This window comes from Salvelinus sp. IW2-2015, linkage group LG31 (genome assembly GCF_002910315.2).
Source record: "Salvelinus sp. IW2-2015 linkage group LG31, ASM291031v2, whole genome shotgun sequence".
In the NCBI taxonomy this organism is placed as follows: Eukaryota; Metazoa; Chordata; class Actinopteri; order Salmoniformes; family Salmonidae; genus Salvelinus; species Salvelinus sp. IW2-2015.
Window position 1 is genome coordinate 22,009,255 of NC_036870.1, and position 20,297 is coordinate 22,029,551.

The 20,297-nt window shown below is 47.7% G+C and overlaps 1 protein-coding gene across 1 annotated transcript in view; it reads left to right on the forward strand.

Moving 5' to 3' along the window:
- Positions 1-1,796: 1,796 nt before the first annotated feature.
- Positions 1,797-20,297, forward strand: part of zbtb10 (zinc finger and BTB domain containing 10) — a 22,647-nt gene continuing 4,146 nt past the window's right edge. Inside the window, 4 exon segments of the mRNA XM_023976142.2 lie at positions 1,797-2,871; positions 9,660-10,713; positions 14,271-14,339; positions 15,518-15,693. Coding sequence (XP_023831910.1) covers positions 2,185-2,871; positions 9,660-10,713; positions 14,271-14,339; positions 15,518-15,693 — 1,986 coding nt within the window. The 5' untranslated portion in view covers positions 1,797-2,184.

Sequence of the window (20,297 nt, forward strand, 5' to 3'; positions counted from 1 at the left end):
CTGAACAAGGCAGTTAACCCACTGTTTCTAGGCCGTCATTTGTAAATAAGAATGTGTTATTAACTGACTAGCCTAGTTAAATAAAGGTTAAATATGGATGTCATGAAAACAGCCTAACCAGCTCTTCTAGGGTGGGTAAAATGGTCAGAGTGAGGTATTCTCTCATATGTGTCTGGAAGTAGCTAGTAAGCTAGCCAACGTTAGCTTGGTGCTTGACTGCCGTTGTGATGTCAGAACGCTCGGATCAACCCTACACCACAGCCAGAGCGTCCAGTGTAGCTCTGAATCTGAGCACACTGAATTTACGAACACAACCAGAGCCAGGCACGRGGGTCAATGTGTAACACGTAATCAAGCTATCTATTTCAGCACGCCAAGGCTGACAAACTAATATTTCACATTTCGTTATAGTCATTTTTCTATATTTCATTGTAGGACAGCCGTATTGATGTCTTTCTGAACACACACAAGTGGATTTAATGTGGCCCCAGAGTGACCTTCCAGACTGGGTTTCAATCTGACCTGTAACCTAATTGATAGACACCCAATATGAGTTTTGACTCAGACTATAACAAGACTGTCTATAGACTGTCTGTTGACACACCAGCCCCCCTTCATGATGATTGATTTATTAATTTGCATTCAAAGAAATACTTAACTGACTTGCCTAGTTAACTAAAAATAAAAAGTATAACAAATATGTTTAAGTCATTTAATGGAGAGACATTGTATGGGTATGCATATTGTATTACCCTCCCTTTCACTCTGGATTTAGACTTGACAAGGCTTTATATACACCTGCCATTTCCAGAAGCAGAGTGGGTCACACTCCCCATCATGTTCACACTGTGTTCTGGTTTAGTCCTTAATTTACTGTCTTTGAAACTGGACGCTAGGCCTAACAACGCCACTCATTACTGGAACAGTGCTGTCAGTCAGAAAACTCAGCGAATCATGAAAGACTACTGCCACCTGCAGGAGCAAATGATCAGGAGCAGGCTTCCATGGGATTGTTCTAGGTTTTAGATCAATATATATTCCCATATTGATTATGGCTCTGTATCTTCAATAATCTGTGGGAAAAAAACGAAAAAATGTCAGTTATACCCAAACAAATATTTTATGTTTTTGGTGTTATCTAAACATAAACGTATTACTTACGTATTACGTATTACTTACTATATCATCATACACTACTAATTTTGGTTTATTCATCAATAAAACCTAATGAAAATATATATATTCCACTCGGCCGTGTTGGACTGTATACATTTCCAATCAATTATTAGTTACGTATTTGGATTGTTATTGATTATTACAGTTTCTGATATTGCTGTGGTTTTTCACATAATTCATTTTAACAAAATATATAACAAAATATACACTTATTTGGACAACATGTTTGAGTTTATTTTATTATATGCCTATAATAAACAAACTGGGTGATGTTGGATTGCAAAAAAATATTGGAAATAACTAAATAGTAATGGGGGAAAATGTGGAACGCAAAGAACCATGAAAGTGTTAATCATTCACCTGGTAGCTGTGTCACCACCTAGGAACATACAGAGAGTATCTGTATGGTCTGTATGTTCCTAGGTCACCACCACACCTTGTGCGTTTGGTTGGATCATTTGTTGTACCTGCCCATTGAAATGAATGTAATACAAATACCATAGGTGCGCACTAGATCTGTTTGATGCAGTTAAATACAAGGGCACCGTCACCCCGCTTGGCAGGAGGTCTGAAAGGAGGACAAGGATTTGTTGGTTGGAGACAAGCAAAACCAAAGATGAAAAGCACGCGGGAAATGGGTGCAGCCACTCACACAAAAGACCCCTTGCTGTAAACAGCGTTGAGCTATAAAAGAACAGCACCCCCATCTTCCTTTAAATGACCCCCCACGACCCCCCTTTCTCTGGTCGAAGTGCATTGTGGGGAAAGTCGTTGCCATTCGACCTCTGTAGGGCCTGCGCGGACGCAGCTAGAACCCTGAAATTCATTATGCGTTTTAAAGCTTTATTTATTTCCGCATAACCTACATACTCTCACCAGGAGGCCAAAGTAGGAAAAAACGATAAACAGACATATAATTCGGATCCGCAACATAGAATACTTAAATATATCGAAATTAGTCGGTAGGGATATTGTTAAGAAAGTGGTATATTTTAATATATTAAGAAAATGTCTGGGGAGAGAAACCGCAGGTCGCTGGCGTTCAGAGGAGGTGGATTAGCCGTAACCGGTTCCAGTGGTGTCGGGGGGAGCAACAGTAACAGCTGGGAGGCCCAGGCCTGTCAAGACCGAAATTTGAACGGGAACCGACCAGATCAAGAAGAGGATAGGGATCTGGGGGCAAAAGGACCATCGCAAGAGAGAGTGGAGGGTGGGGGATCTGTCAGCGATAGCACAGAACCAGAGGCGGAGGAGGCAGAGGACCCGGAAGGGGGCAACTGGGGAGACGGGAACGGAGAGGATCGTGTCGGTTGGGTGGCAGTAACTGTCAGAGAAGACGAGTCCAGGAAAGGGAGTAACTGGACAGCGGGTAACGGCCTGAACAGCGAGGACAGAGGCGAAGCGGGGAGCGGGGGAGACGGGGAGCAGGAAACGGGTGGTGCCAGGAAGTCTTGGGTAGAAATGAGACCGCAGACGTTACTCCAGAAACATTCGCTATTCCAAGCATCATGGCGACAGGAGTTCCCATGGCTCAAATTTTGCCAGGAGACGGGACTTATGTCTTGCTCCTGGTGTCACAACATTGCCACTAAAAACAACGACGAGCTGGTGAAAGGCAGTCGAAATTACAAGCGGGCCTTGCTTTTGAGACATCATCTGTCTTCTGAGCACGGAAGGAATGATCCGACCAAGCAGGTAAAGTGTCTACAGCGTAATTTATGGTTATCATTTTGAGTTGTGTCTAACTTAGTTAGCCAATATTTACGCTCAGCTGAGTTTCAGTTCCCTGGCAGTTCCATTTCCCCGGGAGAGGCTATCCAGCTTGCTTCCTAGTTAGCTAACGTTAGCTACTTTTTAGCTAGTTACTTGCTAGTTCTAATCAGACATGTTTGATCGTTAAAGGTAGCTAGCCTACCCAATGCTCCCATGTTAATCTAAATACCTAGCTACAGCTCACGTTTATTAAAATGTGCTTAATGGTGACATTTATACAGAAACCAATTACTAGCGAAACAAATCTGGCTAGCCTGTAGCCCAGTGACAGTGTGACTCCCATTAACTTGCTATTCCACGTACAAGTAATGGGAGTCACATTGGTGGCTAGCTACCTTAGGGTGTTATTTTATATTACCATAGCTTCAAGGACAATACACATACTAGCTAGCTATCTACTGTTAACATTTGCCCTGGAGTTGTATGTTTTCTTCTGTGCCAGAGTATAATGCACTTGTAACCATTCAACAAACGCTTTTGTTACCCCAGCAACTACCTTGGTTGATTGCTAGCTTGCTTTGCTAGCTGGTGAACCGCACCCCTGCCTACCCCCCCTTCTCTGTTCTGCTTTGCACAGTGGAGAGCAGAATGCAGAATGACCTCTGGCGCATTTCTCCCCTCCTCCCGTTGGAGCAGCTAAATTAGAGGCATTGTGCTAGATGACTCCCCAGAATCCATAGATGGTGTGTCACGGGCTAGGTTGGACAGGAGGAGAGGTAAATCAAGTCCAAGCAGCTTGACAGCTAGCTACCCCTTCCTACCCTCCCTTCCTGACCCACATGCAATTCTTTCTGTGAAAAGGTTACAATAGGTTCATACACTATATATACAAAAGTATATGGACACACATTCAAATTAGTGGATTCGGCTATTTCAGCCACACCTGTTGCTGACAGGTGTATAAAATCGCGCACACAGCCATGCAGTCTCCATAGGTAAACATTGGCAATAGAATGGCCTTACTGAAGAGCTCAGTGACTTTCATCATGGCACTGTCATAGGATGCCATCTTTCCAACAAGTCAGTTTGTCAAATTTCTGTCCTGCTGCCCCTGTCAACTGTGTGTGCTGTTATTGTGAAGTGGAAACGTCTAGGAGCAACAACGGCTCAGCTGCGAAGTGGTAGGCCACACAAGCTCACAGAACGGGACTGCAAAGTGTTGAACCGAGTAAAAATCATCTGTCCTCAGTTGCAACACTCACTATCGAGTTACAAACTGCCTCTGGAAGCAAAGTCAGCACAATAACTGTTTGTCGGGAGCTTCATGAAATGGGTATCCACTATCCATGGCCGAGCAGCCGCACACAAACCTAAGATCACCATGCGCAATGCCTAGCATTGGCTGGAGTGGTGGAAACCTCGCCCGCGTTGGACTCTGGAGCAGAGGAAACGCGTTTTCTGGAGTGATGAATCACTCTTCACCATCTGGCAGTCTGACGGAAGAATCTGTGTTTGGCAGATGCCAGGAGAACGCTACCTGCTCAAATGCATAGTGCCAACTGTAAAGTTTGGTGGAGAAGGAATAATGGTCTGGGGCTGTTTTTCATGGTTTGGGCTGGGTCCCTTAGTTCCAGTGAAGGGAAATCTTAATGCTACAGCATACAATTACATTCTAGACGATTCTAACTTTGTGGCAAAGTTCTGGGGAAGGCCCTTTCCAGTTTCAYGATGACAATGCCCTTGTGCACAATGCGAGGTCCATACAGAAATGGTATGTTGAGATCGGTGTGGAAAAACTTGACTCGCCTGCACAGATCCCCCGACCTCAACCCCACGAACACCTTTGGGATGAATTGGAACGCCTACTGCAAGCCAGGCCTAAATGCCCAACATCAGTGCCCGACCTCACTAATGCTCGTTGCTGATTGGAAGCAAGTCCCCACAGCAATGTTCCAACATCTAGTGGAAAGCCTTCCCAGAGGAATAGAGGCTTTCATAGCAGCAAAGGGGGGACCAACTCCATATTAATGCCCATGATTTTGGAATGCGATATTCGACGAGCATATGTCCACATACTTTTGTTCATGTAGTGTATGTATACTGGCAGCAGCATGGGTTGTCATGGCACCATCTGACCTTGTCAACCCATACATTTATGGATTAATAGGGTTTTTTATGGTATGTTTTGTATCATATAATTACCAAGCTATACATTGTCAGGTTGTATGTACAGAAGGACTGAAACCATGACAGACCATCACCACGGCTTCTTTCCCCTAGGCTTGGTATCAACGATTGATTACTTGATGATGTTCCCAATGTCAAAATGATGAATGTGTATATTGCTGCAAATAAATCACGTTTGGAATATTCATCATAGGACTATGAAACAACTTCTGGGTGAGATGGAACATTCCACTTGTGTAATTACAAAACCTGCCCAACTCCATTGCTACCCAAATACAAAGCAATTACTAAAATCCTATCTAACAATGTTGTTAGCTACCGTAGTAATTACAGGGTTTTTACACAGGGTTAAAGAGTAATCACAGCAGTATATAAAAAAACAACTACAGAGCCCAGTTTCCTATTTGACATCTAGGCCCTATCACCTCTTATCCTGACTCTGATTCAACCTGTCAGGGGAATTAAGAGCATGCAGCCACAATTTGACTCTAATTTGTCAGTGAAATGCAAGAGGATTGGATCACACTGCCAGACCACCAGGGTTAGTTCCATCCGATATACGCAATCACTAATCAGAATGACTTAAAGTGAAGGGATCCACTAACTTGTACACATCACTAATTAGTAAGGAAAGCAGTGGGAGYAGGGATTAGAGAAGAAGTAGTCCTCCTCCCTGAAAACAAGACTACCCTGGCTGCTTGGTCAGGGTTTAAAGGTTAGGGATAGTGAGGGATAAGACAGTAGCTCCACCATATAATCAAACACTTTCCTATAGCCTAATTTCATTTCGTAGCTTTGGGAATAAAAGATTTTAGATGCCTTTAAAATTTCTTGATTTTCTGTGCAGTTGTTAATGTCAAAGTTTAAATATGCAAAGATGATTTTCCCTGTGGTGTTTTTCCCCATATATAGTAGCCTAATGTTGTTTTGAATATAATTCCTGTGTGAACTACATTGTGGCAGCACATGAAATGGCATAATTTTCTTCACCCAATTCCGGACCAAAGTCCGGGAGGGGGACAATTCATCCCTGGAATCCGTCAACCCAATGAGGAGCTATTTGCATTGTTGGGAGGCCTGGAGGCCTGCTCCCAACCCACACCTTAGGGCCAGACACACTGCCGCATTGTTCTAGCATCTGGGAGACGGTCGGGTTAGGGGAGAGTATGGAGCCAGCTGGCCTCAGGGTAGGGATGGTAAATGGATGGTAGTGTGTAGTTACGTTAGCCTGGGCACCCATTGCCCGAAGGGCCCTTGGTTTGTTTTTCTTTTCTGGGATATTGTTCCACAAATTCTACTCTCTGTTTTAAGGGGAAGTGTTTTATATTTGTACTCCTGGATGGTGAGAGGTTAGCCAACAGTAGCCTACATCACACAGTTAAGAACTGGTAGGTAGATCTACTGTAAAAGTCATTTCAATCTGTTTGTATAGGCCTAGGCTGCATTTGCAGTCCATTTTAGTAATACTTCGATAGTAATAGCCTAAACACAGAATTTCACATACAGTGCATTCGGAAAGTATTCAGACCTTTTCCACATTTTTGTTACGTTACAGCCGTATTCTAAAATGGATTCAGTAGTTTCCCCCCCRCAATCTCCACACAATACCCCATAATGACAAAGAAAAAACAGGTATTTAGACATCTTTAGAACATTTTATAAAACTGATATTACATTTATGTAACTATTCAGACCCTTTACACAGTACTTTGTTGAAGCACCCGTGGCAGCGATTACAGCCTCAAGTCTTCTTGGGTATGATGCTACATGCTTGGAAAACCTGTATCTGGGGAGTTTCTCCCATTCTTCTCGGCAGATCCTCTCAGGCTCTGTCAGGTTGGATGGGGAGCGWCYCTGCACAGCTATTTTCAGGTCTCTCCAGAGATGTTTGATTGGGTTCAAGTCCGGGCTCTGGCTGGGCCCACTCAAGGACATTCAGAGACTTGTCCCGAAGCCACTCCTGCGTTGTCTTGGCTGTGTGCTTAGGGTCGTTGTCCTGTTAGAAGGTGAACCTTCGCCCCAGTCTCAGGTCCTGAGGGCTCTGGAGCAGGTTTTCATGAAGGATCACTCTGTACTCTGTACTACTTTACAAACTTCTTCCATTTAAGAATGATGGAGGCCACTGTGTTCTTGGGAACCTTCAATGCTGCAGACATTTTTTTGGTACCCTTCCCCAGGTCTGTGCCTCGACACAATCCTGTCTCGGAAAACCTGTTTTCGCTTCGCCATTATCGGGTATTGTGTGTAGATTGATGAGATTATAATTTTTTCCAAATCCACTTTAGAATAAGGCTGTTGTATAACGACATGTGGAGAAAGGGAAGGGTCTGAAAACCTCCTGAATGTACTAGATTTAATTTAGATGATGAACGTCAATGGGCTTCGAGCCTACCAGTACTCTAACCTCATGTTTCCACCATAACATCACTGGGCCTGGCTCACAATAAATGGCCACGTCAGAGGTCCGTCTTCTCACCATGGTATTCTCATTTGGACTCAGCCAGAGCAGTGTGCGAGACCTGCCGATCCAGCAGCACTAACACAGTCCGTAACACGTGGCACATCTGGATGAAGGATGAGCCGAGTATGGAGCTGGAGAGAGTAGTGTCCTAGCCTGACTCCCGTACCTCCATACTGCAGCCCAGCTCACATAGCCTAGGCCTACATTCAGTAGTGTAGCAGGCCTGTACCCCAACCATTGTGACCAGTCTCGGTTACCGTGGCAGTTATTATGGTTAAAACTGCKTCAGTACCAGGACGTATCCCCACCGTTGTGATCTGTCAGTTGTTGCGTCTTGTTAATCCAGTGAATGTGACTTACCCCTACCTGTACATATTATCTCTACTACTTCGTACCCCTGCACATTGACTTGGTACCGGTACTCCTTGTATAAAGCCTCGTTATTGTTATTTGTGTTCCTATTTTCTATTTAATTTGATAATTGTCTTACTTTATAACTGCGTTGTTGGGAAAGGCTCGTGAGTAAGCATTTCACGGTAAAGTCCACACCTGTTGTATTCGGCGCATGTGACAATTTCTTATTTATTTAAAGATAGTAAATATGCCTCTTTATGCAACCAGGAAGCAGGCGATTTCACCAGAGATGGTTAATCCGCCTGCTCACCCTCCTCCTTCTGTATACACACACCTTTCAAAGTGTCAATGCCACACCTCTCCAAATACTACCCATCCTGTTAGGGCAGAAAATAAGGTGACCGACTCTCTGGCATTGAGCCCATTGTATGGTTGTGTGCATGATTGAATCATTCTGCGTCTTCCTTCCTGTTATCCTATTCAGGGCTTAGCCCCTCTTAGAGAGCCACATGCAGCCTGTCTCCCTTACACACACTCTCTCTCTCACACACACACACACACACACACACACACACCACACACACACACACAACACACACCACACACACACACACACACACACACACACACACACACAAGTGTCAAGTCAGGGCCTTTCTGGTTAAGTGGGAGCAAAGAGCAGAGCAGGCACAGAGGAGCCAGGGTTTAGCTGCTGTATCTAATAAGTGTGTGAGTGCAGGGCCATACAAAGAAACCCCAGTGAGGCACAAAGCAGCACTGAACAATGAGCTGCAAGAGAGGAGAGAGCCTGGTATTGTGAGGGTAAATGGGGTGACCTGGCTCTATCTCTTCTTCTCTCTGCTAGCTCTCTCTCTCGCCCTCTCTCTCCTTTCCTCTAGACCTGGCTAGCAGGAACAGAGTGCCTTGCTGCTCCTGATAATAACCCCGATCATGCCTGCCCAGACAAGGCCTTCCAGTCACTCAGCGTAGGGAGGGGGGTGGGGACCTCGAAGAGCAGAGAAATGGATTTAATATAAATTACTTGAGCTGAAAACCCAGCTGTGTAAGGAGAGTGGGGTGGGGGAGAGAGAATGCAGGGCTCGGGCATTGTAAATTACTCAGGATTAGGACATCTGCTATGCAATTCGTAAACGAGGCAGAAATGTATGCAGGCAGTGTGTTAGTGTAGTAACAGTTATGTCAGTCAGTGCAGTGCTGTGTACTCCCTCTCTCTGGCTCTCCTCCGTACCAGCTTGGCCTGCTGCCCTGGATGGGAAACTCCCATGAAGGGATAGGGAAGATAGAGGGAGGGATGGAGGCAGAAAAATAGTGAATTTCTCTCCCATCAGCCATCATATTGACAGGTAGTGGGTGGGGTTTTGGGACAATTACATCTGTTTCCGTCTGTTATGATTGGTTATAACACCATTAGCTGCTGTCACAGACCCAGATTAGGCCCTATTCCTGCGCAAAAAAATCGGCATGATCTGGGAACCTGCCCCATAATTCTCTGCAAAAGTGGGAGTAACAGTAACCGAAGCAGCTGTATGACTGTATTTCAGTCTACTTTGGAAGTAGTTACCACATTTCCAGTTCCCACCAGGTGAAGAAACACCTCCCCCATTATGGAGCCAGTCAGACCAGTTTCACCCCTGCCAGGTGCATCTGTCATTGTCCCTTTCCTTTGTGTGTCCCTAGCCATTAATCCTGCTCATCTATTTGTTTCTCTCGCTCTCTGTGTGTGTGTGGGGTGTGTGTTGTCTACCAGGAGCTGGAGCGGCCTGGCTGTGAGGACCCTCCCCAGGGGACAGACATGGAGACAGAAGACTACTACAGGAACAACAAACCTAACCAGGACTCCTACTGCTACCAGCTGCTGCAGGAGCTAAACAAACAACGCAAGGGAGGAATCCTCTGTGACGTCAACATCGTTGTGAGCGGAGAGGTGTTCCGGGCGCACAAGAACATCCTCGTGGCCGGGAGCCGCTACTTCAAGACCCTCTACTGCCTGACCAAGAGCGAGAACACTTCCTCATCATCCTCGTCATGTGACCAGACGACCACAGTCACCGACACCCACCTCGACGTGGCGGCAGTGGCAGGTTTCTCGGTCATCCTGGACTTCCTGTATAGCGGTAACCTCCTGCTGACCAGTCAGAACGCCATTGAGGTGATGTCCGTGGCCTCCTACCTCCAGATGACAGAGGTGGTGGGATCGTGTCGGGGGTTCATCAAGGAAGCCCTCAACATCAGCATCAAGCAGGAGGCCCCTGACTCAGTGGTGGTGGATTACAACAAGAGGAGAACGGTGGCCAAAGACGGAGCTGGACAGGTGGGCTCGGACGGCAGCACCAACAAGAAGTCTGGATGTAACTTCTGGGCCACCAGCATCCTGTCCAAGCTGTCAATCAAAGCCAGTGGTCATGTCCAGGATGGGGAGCAGGCAGGGGGAGGCAGTGTGAAGGAGGAGCCCAGTGATGTGGAGCTGTCTGCAGGGGAGGGCTGCGCCCTGGGGAGCTCCAGCTGGGGATGTGAGAACTCGTCCGAGTCGGCTGAGAACGAGCCTCCGAGCGTTCCGGGACCGGGGCCGGTGTTCGTCTGGAACGAGCCGGCTCCCGGGGCTGCGGCGGGCGGGGTGGTGGCGGTGAAAAGGGAAGGTCAGAGGGTGCAGCCAGGGAGCGGACGGAGGAAAAAACAGATCACGCGGCGGTTCGTCTARAACATCCCACCAGAGCCAGAGGAAGGGTTTGATGAGGGGATGTTCATCCAGCCCTCAGCCTCCTATCCCAGGGAGGACTTCTCCTTCCTCTCTGAGAACGCCGGTACGTCACCTCACCCCCCTCTCACACCAGTTCTTTAGGTAGCCAATGGTCAGACCAAGCACTCAGTCCCCCAACTGACAACACATAAACACATGCACATTCTTTAAGTAGGCCGTACCAACAGTTGTTTAGATGACCAAACAGCAGCCCTGTTTTAGAGAACGTGTAGGCCTAGCATTTTCTGTTTACTTCCTAGACTGACATGGTATGACGACCATGCCTCTAGTCATGGTATTTAGTTGGTGGAGGTCTGAGTTAGTCCAGAGGTCTGTCCTGTTCCTCTAGTCATGGTATTTAGTTGGTGGAGGTTGAGTTAGTCCAGAGGTCTGTCCTGTTCCTCTAGTCATGGTATTTAGTTGGTGGAGGTCTGAGTTAGTCCAGAGGTCTGTCCCTCTCCTCTAGTCATGGTATTTAGTTGGAGGTCTGAGTTAGTCCAGAGGTCTGTCCTGTTCCTCTAGTCATGGTATTTAGTTGGTGGAGGTCTGAGTTAGTCCAGAGGTCTGTCCTCTCCTCTAGTCATGGTATTTAGTTGGAGGTCTGAGTTAGTCCAGAGGTCTGTCCTGTTCCTCTAGTCATGGTATTTAGTTGGTGGAGGTCTGAGTTAGTCCAGAGGTCTGTCCTGTTCCTCTAGTCATGGTATTTAGTTGGTGGAGGTCTGAGTTAGTCCAGAGGTCTGTCCTGTTCCTCTAGTCATGGTATTTAGTTGGTGGAGGTCTGAGTTAGTCCAGAGGTCTGTCCTGTTCCTCTAGTCATGGTATTTAGTTGGTGGAGGTCTGAGTTAGTCCAGAGGTCTGTCCTGTTCCTCTAGTCATGGTATTTAGTTGGTGGAGGTCTGAGTTAGTCCAGAGGTCTGTCCTGTTCCTCTAGTCATGGTATTAGTTGGTGGAGGTCTGAGTTAGTCCAGAGGTCTGTCCTGTTCCTCTAGTCATGGTATTTAGTTGGTGGAGGTCTGAGTTAGTCCAGAGGTCTGTCCTGTTCCTCTAGTCATGTATTTAGTTGGTGGAGGTCTGAGTTAGTCCAGAGGTCTGTCCTCTTCCTCTAGTCATGTATTTAGTTGGTGGAGGTCTGAGTTAGTCCAGAGGTCTGTCCTGTTCCTCTAGTCATGGTATTTAGTTGGTGGAGGTCTGAGTTAGTCCAGAGGTCTGTCCTGTTCCTCTAGTCATTGTATTTAGTTGGAGGTCTGAGTTAGTCCAGAGGTCTGTCCTGTTCCTCTAGTCATGGTATTTAGTGGGTGGGGTCTGCGTTAGTCCAGAGGTCTGTCCTCTTCCTCTAGTCATGGTATTTAGTTGGTGAGGTCTGCGTTAGTCCAGAGGTCTGTCCTCTTCCTCTAGTCATGGTATTTAGTTGGTGGAGGTCTGGGTTAGTCCAGAGGTCTGTCCTGTTCCTCTAGTCATGGTATTTAGTTGGTGGAGGTCTGAGTTAGTCCAGAGGCTGTCCTGTCCTTTCCTCTACGTAGTCATAGGTATTTAGTTTGGTGGAGGTCTGAGTTAGTCCAGAGGTCTGTCCTGTTCCTTAGTCATGGTAGATTTGTGTTGAGGTGGAGGTCTGATTAGGTCCAGAGGTCTGTCCTGTTCCACTGGACATGGCAGCCTGCTAGTGCTAGTCAGAGACTAGAGAGAGTCACAATAGCCCGAGCAGACCTGGTTTCAAATCATTTCAAATACTTTATCTGTACTCGATTTGAACTTGCCTGGCATAATGGACCAATAGAATAGTCTCCAAACTGCAAAACCCACCCATCTGGCAGGCTTGAGCAAACGCTGGTGGTGTTTGAAAGATTTCGAATAGTATTTGAACCCAGGTCTGATCCAGACTGAAGGCCCCATGCCCTCCGCTAGCCGTATATCTTTTTAATTAGCAGCCAGCCTGGTATGAGTATGGCCAGCCTGTCCTTTTTAAGTCGGCCCCACTCCTGTCCTCATCCTGCCACACCATACCTCAGAAACCCTGGGTAATCTCTGACTCTATGAGCCTGTCACGGCCACACACACACGCTCACACACAGTGCCAGCTCTGCCCCCATTAAGCAGTGTGCTGTATGGAATGATATCATGCATTAAGGGGGATTTCACTCCTATTGCAGGATAAGGAAGTAAAGCAGGGGACACATTCTTCCTCCAGGTTCCTTTAAACGCAACACAAATCTTCTTCTCCCCTGTTTTATTGTGGCGAGAGGTGTTGCAACTTGGTGTGTCATCATTAATGCAGCAACACAATTCCCTAATTTGGCACTCTGACCTCTCCCTTTCTGTCTCTCTTCAGCCTAGATCTATGTATTAGAGATGCTCCACTACCTCTGTAACTGTAGTAGTATGGGTTACTATGAGGAGAATCTGCAGTTTAGCATTAGTGCACAATATTTAAAAAATAATATTTATTTACCTTTATTTTAACAGGGTCCCGTTGAGACCAAGATCTCTTTTGCAAGGGAGCCCTGCATATACACTATTTACAAAGTAGAATACAATATAATACAAATATTCCAGAAAAACAATCACATTCCTCAGCAAGGAGGTCCCCACTCCCCAATCAACATTTTAACCTGCCAGAGAGGCACCAGAACATCTAGTTGTAGGGAACTCTGTAGATTGTTCCATACATGGGGTACAAATAAATTGAAAGCAGATTTACCCAACTCTGAGGAGACCGAAGGGATTTGTTTTAAAACATTTTGCAATGGATAAATGAGCATTTCTTATTGGATAAGTCTCCCTGTTTCAATCTGTTTTCTTCTGTTTGGTGCCGAATGAACACCACCTAAGCTTCAGGTGACCAGAGGTCCATTCCTCTGCTTTACCATAGCAGAGTTGCTGGATTTATGGCTATAAATTCTTGGTTCCTCTCTAAACAAGGTCGTTGGATTGTTTTAAAGTGCGAGCTTCCTGGTTGCTGCCTCTTTACACACACACTAAATAACCTCCCAATCCCTTGGAGGTGCAAAGCTGTCAGGGTCTGCCCCTCCCTCCCTCCCTAATCCCCCCTAATGCACTGGGGCTGTCCTCACCATTCCAAATATTGACCCAAGCATGCAGAATAGAGAATGGGACCAGTGGTCAGGTACTTAACAATAGGCTCTGAGGGCCAGGCCCAGAGCTATGGCTAATTAAGCCTGTTCAGTGTAACATGATCCTCAGTGAAGGGCTGAGAGCTTCATCCTGGCATAATCCACAGCCCAGTGGGAGAGGCTGCTGAATACAGTGGCCTGGCTAGAGGAAGTGTTCTACAGACAGACAGGCAGGCAGTCTAGGGAATGGATGACAGAACACAGGCAGCTCCAGGGTCGTATTCATCAGGGATTAGGCACCAAACAGAAAACACAAAAGCAGAATGAAACAGGGAGGGTCTACCTCCACGACTTGTCCAATAAGTAATTTTCTTAATTTATTTTTAAAACATTTTTCCTACAGTGTGCCCTGCTGAACACGACCCTGGGGATAGGTCTGTAAACTGGGGTGGGGGGGATTGTGGGGCCTGGTCTTTTGTGTACGTAAGGTAGTGTCCTTCTGCCCCCCCCAAACCTTTCAGCCCCTCTTATCTCTTTGTTTCTCCTCTCACAGAACTGGCCAACCAGATTCAGTACAGCCTCCTACAAGACTCCTCCCAGCAAGGAGAGTCCTGGGAGAATGGTAAGATTTGTCCTCTTCTTGTATAAGCTGCATGTACCTACTATTATACTCTCTAGTAGTTGGCTTAGTGTCTGTTCAAAAATATGTTCAGACTTTGGTGCTTACAGATGAGAGATTACTATACTTATGACCGATTTTGTTTTCAAACCTTATGTCATGAACCTAACTTGGTGGATGGTTAATATGATTATGATCAGTGATCGGAAAACTTATTCTAAGTGGCTCTGGATCGGAGTGAAACGACTAAAATGTAAATATCCCACACGGTGGTGAAAGACACTGTATGCTGTTGAACACGAACAGCACAGGTGACCTGCTTTTCCTCAGCCCCCTGGCAACCTGGCCTGCTTGACAACGCTTTTGTGTCTCGGCACAAACAAAGACAAAGGCAGAACCCTATCGTTCAGGTGGCTGTGCTGCGGGACAGAATAGCACAGAGCCTTGCCAAATCAATCAGTTAACTAGTCACTATCTATAGCTATCCCTGGGGTTGTTTAGTAGTTAGTGTGGTTTTATGATTCCACTTTTTTACATCATAGATTTGTCAAATATCTTTCTTCACAATTTTGTAGTTATTTATCGAGGCTCTAATATTTTCCCACTTTAATTTTAATCTCGTTGATATCTTGTGAAATGTGTTCATAGCAGCCGAGGCACTGCATTTCCGAACATTTTCTTCAAGATTCTTTCCTTCCTACATGAATCTGAAATGTTTTATGTCAGTGGGTTAATGGTAAAACAATTACATGTTTTATGTCAGTGGGTTAATGCTAAAACAATTACATGTTTTATGTCAGTGGGTTAATGCTAAAACAATTACATGTTTTCGGTAGGGAAATCAAATTAGACTTATTTTGTTATGTCCCCTAGGCAGTAGTTGCCATGGCAACTGACACAGTTTCTAGTATTTTATGGGGGTAACTCTGAGTGACTGTTTTCTCTTTCCATAAACACCATGGTAACATGATACCCCCTCACTGGGGTCACCCCTCACCACACCCAACAGCTCCTCTCTTCTATTGACAAGTGAAGATCAAAGGGGTTGTACCACCAGAGTCCGGGTGGCTCGTCAACTAACTGCTCCAAATTCCTCCCTTCATTGTCTGTCAATGTGGGTTTGAGCAGCTGATTAGAAAGCAGCCTCCTGACTCATAACCTGTTTGTGTTTTTCTTCTCAGGCGAGTCGTCCGACACGGCCCTGAATAAGCTCAAGTGTCCCCATTGTAACTACATCGCCAAGCACCGGAGAACACTAAAGAGGCACCTCATTATCCACTCTGGTGTCCGCTCCTTCAGCTGTGATATCTGTGGCAAGCTGTTCACCCGCAGAGAGCACGTCAAGAGACATTCCCTGGTAAGACCCAACACACACATCACCGTGTCATAGCCTCCCTCTACACTGTCACCTTCCCGTCAAGAGACATTCCCTGGTTAGTAGAGGGCCTGAAAGGGAACATCACCTCCCCCAAAATATAGCTGTCCTCCTCCACATTCTCACCTTCCCCCAGACACCTGAGTCGGGTTGCAAAATGACAGTTACTTTCTCAAGATTCCCAGGTTTTCCAGAATTCCTAGTTGGATTATTGTATTCAGGAGGTAATAATCACGAAATCCTGAATCTTCCTACCAGAATTTCTGGAAAACCAGGATATTTTGGGAAAGTTACCGTAATTGTGCAACCCTGCACCTGAGTCTACCTCCACACCCCCTCAGTCCCTAAAACACCCAGCACCTGAGTCTACCTCCACACCCCCTCAGTCCCTAAAACACCCTAAGGAGGGCTTGCCCTGAGTCTAAACCTTCCACATCCCCTCATCCCCCTAAAACACCCAGCACTGAGTCTACCTCACATCCGCTCAGTTAAAAACCTCTGCAGCCTGAGTCTACTCCACCCCCCCTCAGTCCTAACACACCCAGCACCTGAGTCTAACCTCCCACCCCCTCGAGTCCTAAAACACCTGCACCTGGTCTACTCACACCCCTCAGTCCCTAAAACACCCTGCACGCTGCAAGTTCTACCTCCAACATCCCTCAGTCCCTAACAGTCAACCCTGCAGCTGAGTTAATACTCTACCACACACCCCTCAGTCCCTAAAACACCCAGCACCTGAGTCTACCTTCCACACCCCTCAGTCCCTAAACACCCTGCTACCTGAGTCCTATCCTCAACACCTCAGTCCCTAAAACACCTGCCCCTGAGTCCTCCTCCGCAACGCCCTCAGTCCCTAAACACACCAGCGTCCTGCACTCTACCTCACACCGGGACCTCAAGTCCCTAAAACACCCGTGCACCTGAGTCTAACCTCCACACCCCTCAGTTTCCTAAAACACCCTGCCCTGAGTCTACCTCCACACCCCCTCAGTCCCTAAAACACCTGCATCCTGAGTCTACTCACACCCGTCAGTCTAAAACACCAAGCACCTGAGTCTAGACCATCCAACAGCCGCACTCAGTCCCTAAAACACCCAGCAACCTTGAGTCTATCTCCACACCCCTCAGTCACTAAAACACCTGCAAAACCTGAGTCTAACCTCCACAGCCCACCATATCCCCCCCCCTCAGTCTTAAAAACCCAGCACCTGAGTCTACCTCCACACCCTCAGTCCTAAAACACCTCAACCTGAAGTCTACCTCCACACCCCCCTCAGTCCCTAAAACACAAGCATCACTGAGTCTACCTGTAACCACACCCCTCTGAGGTCCCGTAAAACATGCACCTGATCTGACCTTCCCCCACCCTCAGTCCCTAAAAACCCTGGCACCACTGAGTCTACCGTCCCCACCCCCTCGAGTCCCTTAAAACACCTGACCCTGCACCCTGAGTCTACATCCACAGACCCCTCAGTCCTAAAAACACCAAGCACTGGGTTACCTCACACCCTCCAGTCTAAACACCAAGTAAACGCAACACTGAAGTTACCCTGCCCATCCCCCAGTCCCTAAAACACCCAGCCACCTGAGTCTACCTCCACACCCCCTCAGTCCCTAACACCTGCACCCCGAGTCTACCGTCCACACCCCTCAGTCCCGTAAAACCCGCACCTGAGTCTACCTCAGCACCACCCTCAGTCACCTAAAAACACCCTGCACCTGAGGTCTACCTCCAACACTCCCCTCAGTCCCCTAAAAACACCCTGAGCCTGAGTCTCACTACCACAACCCCCTCAGTCTCCTACAAACACCCTTGCACGCGTCCTACCTCCACACTACCCTCGAAGTCCTAAAAACACCCTGCACCTGGAGTCTAACCTCCACATCCCCCTCAGTCGCCTAAACAAACCCTGCAGCCGAGTCTACCGCACACCCCCCAAGTCGCCTAAAACACCCTGCACTGAGTCTACCTCCCACACCGATCCCTAGTCCCCTAAAACACCCTGCACATCCTTTGAGTCTACTCCACCACCTCCCTCAGGATCCCTAAAACACATCCCTGCACTTGAGTCTACCCGTCCAACCGCCCTCAGCCCCTTAAACCACCCGGACACTGAGTCTAATCCTCCACAGCCACCCTCGTCCCTAAACACCCTGCCTGAGTCTACCTCCACACCCCCTCAGTCCCTAAAAACACCCTAGCGAGGTCTGAGTCTAACCTCCACACCCCTCAGTCCTCTAAAAACACCCAAGCACCTGAGTCTAACCTCCACACCCCCTCAGTCCCTAAAACACCCATGCACACCTGAGTCTTACTCCCTATCACCACACAATCAGTCCTAAAACACCCTGCACCGAGTCTACCTCCACACCAGCCTCAGTCCTAAAACAGCCTGCATCGCGTCTCACACTCCCACACCCCCTCAGTCCCCTAAAACACCCAGCACTAGTCGTCATTCACACCTTCAGCTCCCTAGAAAACACTGCACCGACTCATCCCTAACCCCAAGTACCCTAAACCCTGCGAACCCTGTCATACCTCCACACATCCCCTCCAAGGTTCCCTAAAAACACACCCTGCGAGCGAGTCTAACCTCCGCCCACCCCTCAGTCCCCTAAAAACACCCGCACACCGAGCTCTACCCTCCACACCCGCCTCAGTCCCTAAAAACACCTCACCATCATACCTCCAAACCCCCTCAGTCCCTAAAAACCACCCTGCACACTGAGTCTACCTTCCACACCCCCTCAGTCCCTCTAAAACACCCACCTGCACCCTGAGCTCTACCTCCATCCACCGGCCCATCAGTCCTAATAACCTCCGTGCACCTGGTCCTACCTCCACACCTCACCTTCAGTCCCTAAAACACCAACCTGCACCTGAGTCTACCTCCACACCCCCTCAGTCCACTAAAACCCCCTGCCCTGAGTCTACCTCCACACCCCCTCAGTCCTAAAACACCCTGCACCTGAGTTCTAACCTCCACACCCCCTCAGTCCCTAAAACACCTGCACCTGAGTCTACCTCACACCCCTCAGTCCCTAAAACACCCGGCACCTGAGTCTACCTCACACCCCTCAGTCCTACAACAACACCGCAGCACCGTGAGTCTACCTCACACCCCTCAGTCCCTAAAACACCCTGCACCTGAGTCTACTCCACACCACCTCAGTCCCTTAAAAACACCGTGCACTGAGTCTTACCTCCACCCCTGCAGTCCCTAAAACACCGCACCTGAGTCTACTCTACCTCACACCCCTCTATCCTAAACACCCTGCACCTGAGTCTATACCTCCACACCCCTCAGTCCCCTAAACCACCCTGCACCTGAGGTCTACCTCCACACCCCCTCAGTCCCCTAAAACACCTGCACCCTGAGTCTATACCTCCCCACCCCCTCAGTTCCCTAAAACACTCCTGCAGCTGAGTCCTACCCTCCACACCGCCCTCAGTTCCCTAAAAACCAAGCACCTGATGTCTACCTCACATAGTACCCTCAGTCCTTACACCCTGCATACTGAGTCTACCTCCACCACCCCTCAGTCCCCTTAAAACACCCTGCACCTGAGTCTAACCTCCACAACCCCTCAGTCCCAAAACAACCCTGCACCTGAGCAAGATCCAGTCCCTCAACCTGACCTGAGTCCACACCGCCCTCATCCCGTAAAACACCCTGCATCCTAGTTCAAAACTCCACACCGCTCCAGTCATCCTTAAAAACACCCTCTGCACGCTGAGTCTACCGTCCACACAGCAATTCGCTGGCGCAATCCTGCACGTTCCTAACATACCCCTTACCATTCGATTACTCTCCCACCCCCTCTAGTTCCCTAAACCTGACCATGAGCTACCACACCCCGTCCGCTAACACCACACCTAGCTATCACATCCACACCCCTCAGCTCCCTATAACCACTGCACCGAAGTCTACCTCCACACACCCCCTCATCTTAAAAACACCACTGCACCCTGAGTCCTACCTCCACACAGGCCTCTGCCGCCTCAGTATCCCTAAATACAGCCCTGCCAACACTGAGTCTACTACTCCACAAACGACATCCCCGCTCCATTCTCTAAAAAACAAACCCAGCAACCTTCCCCTAGCACTTCACATTCTTCGTGAGTAGAGGACCCTGAAGTCCTTCAGGACAGAAGAACAACCTCCCGCTGCCTCTAAACAACTGTCCTTGTAACCAGTCATCTTGGATTTCCTTAATTACTTGTTTTTAAATCACACCACCTCCTTTCAAAAACATTATCACTCACACACACATCCTACCAATACTCCCCTGTCCCACGAACCTGCTCTCCTCCTCCATCACTCTGTCCTCCCCTCTCTCTCCCCTCTCTCTCCCCTCCATCACTCTGTCCTCCACCTCTCCTCCATCACTCTGTCCTTCGCTCTTCTGCTGTAGAGGTGTCCCCTCCATGTCTTTTGCTGCATTCATTTACCTCTCAGAAGTAGGAAAGTCGGAAATATTGGATTGGTAGTGGCAGTTTCTCAGTCATTATTTCTGAGTTAAGAGCAAATTTATGACTATTTCCAGGAGTTTAGCGTGAGTTTTCTTAATTTCCACGTTTCCGG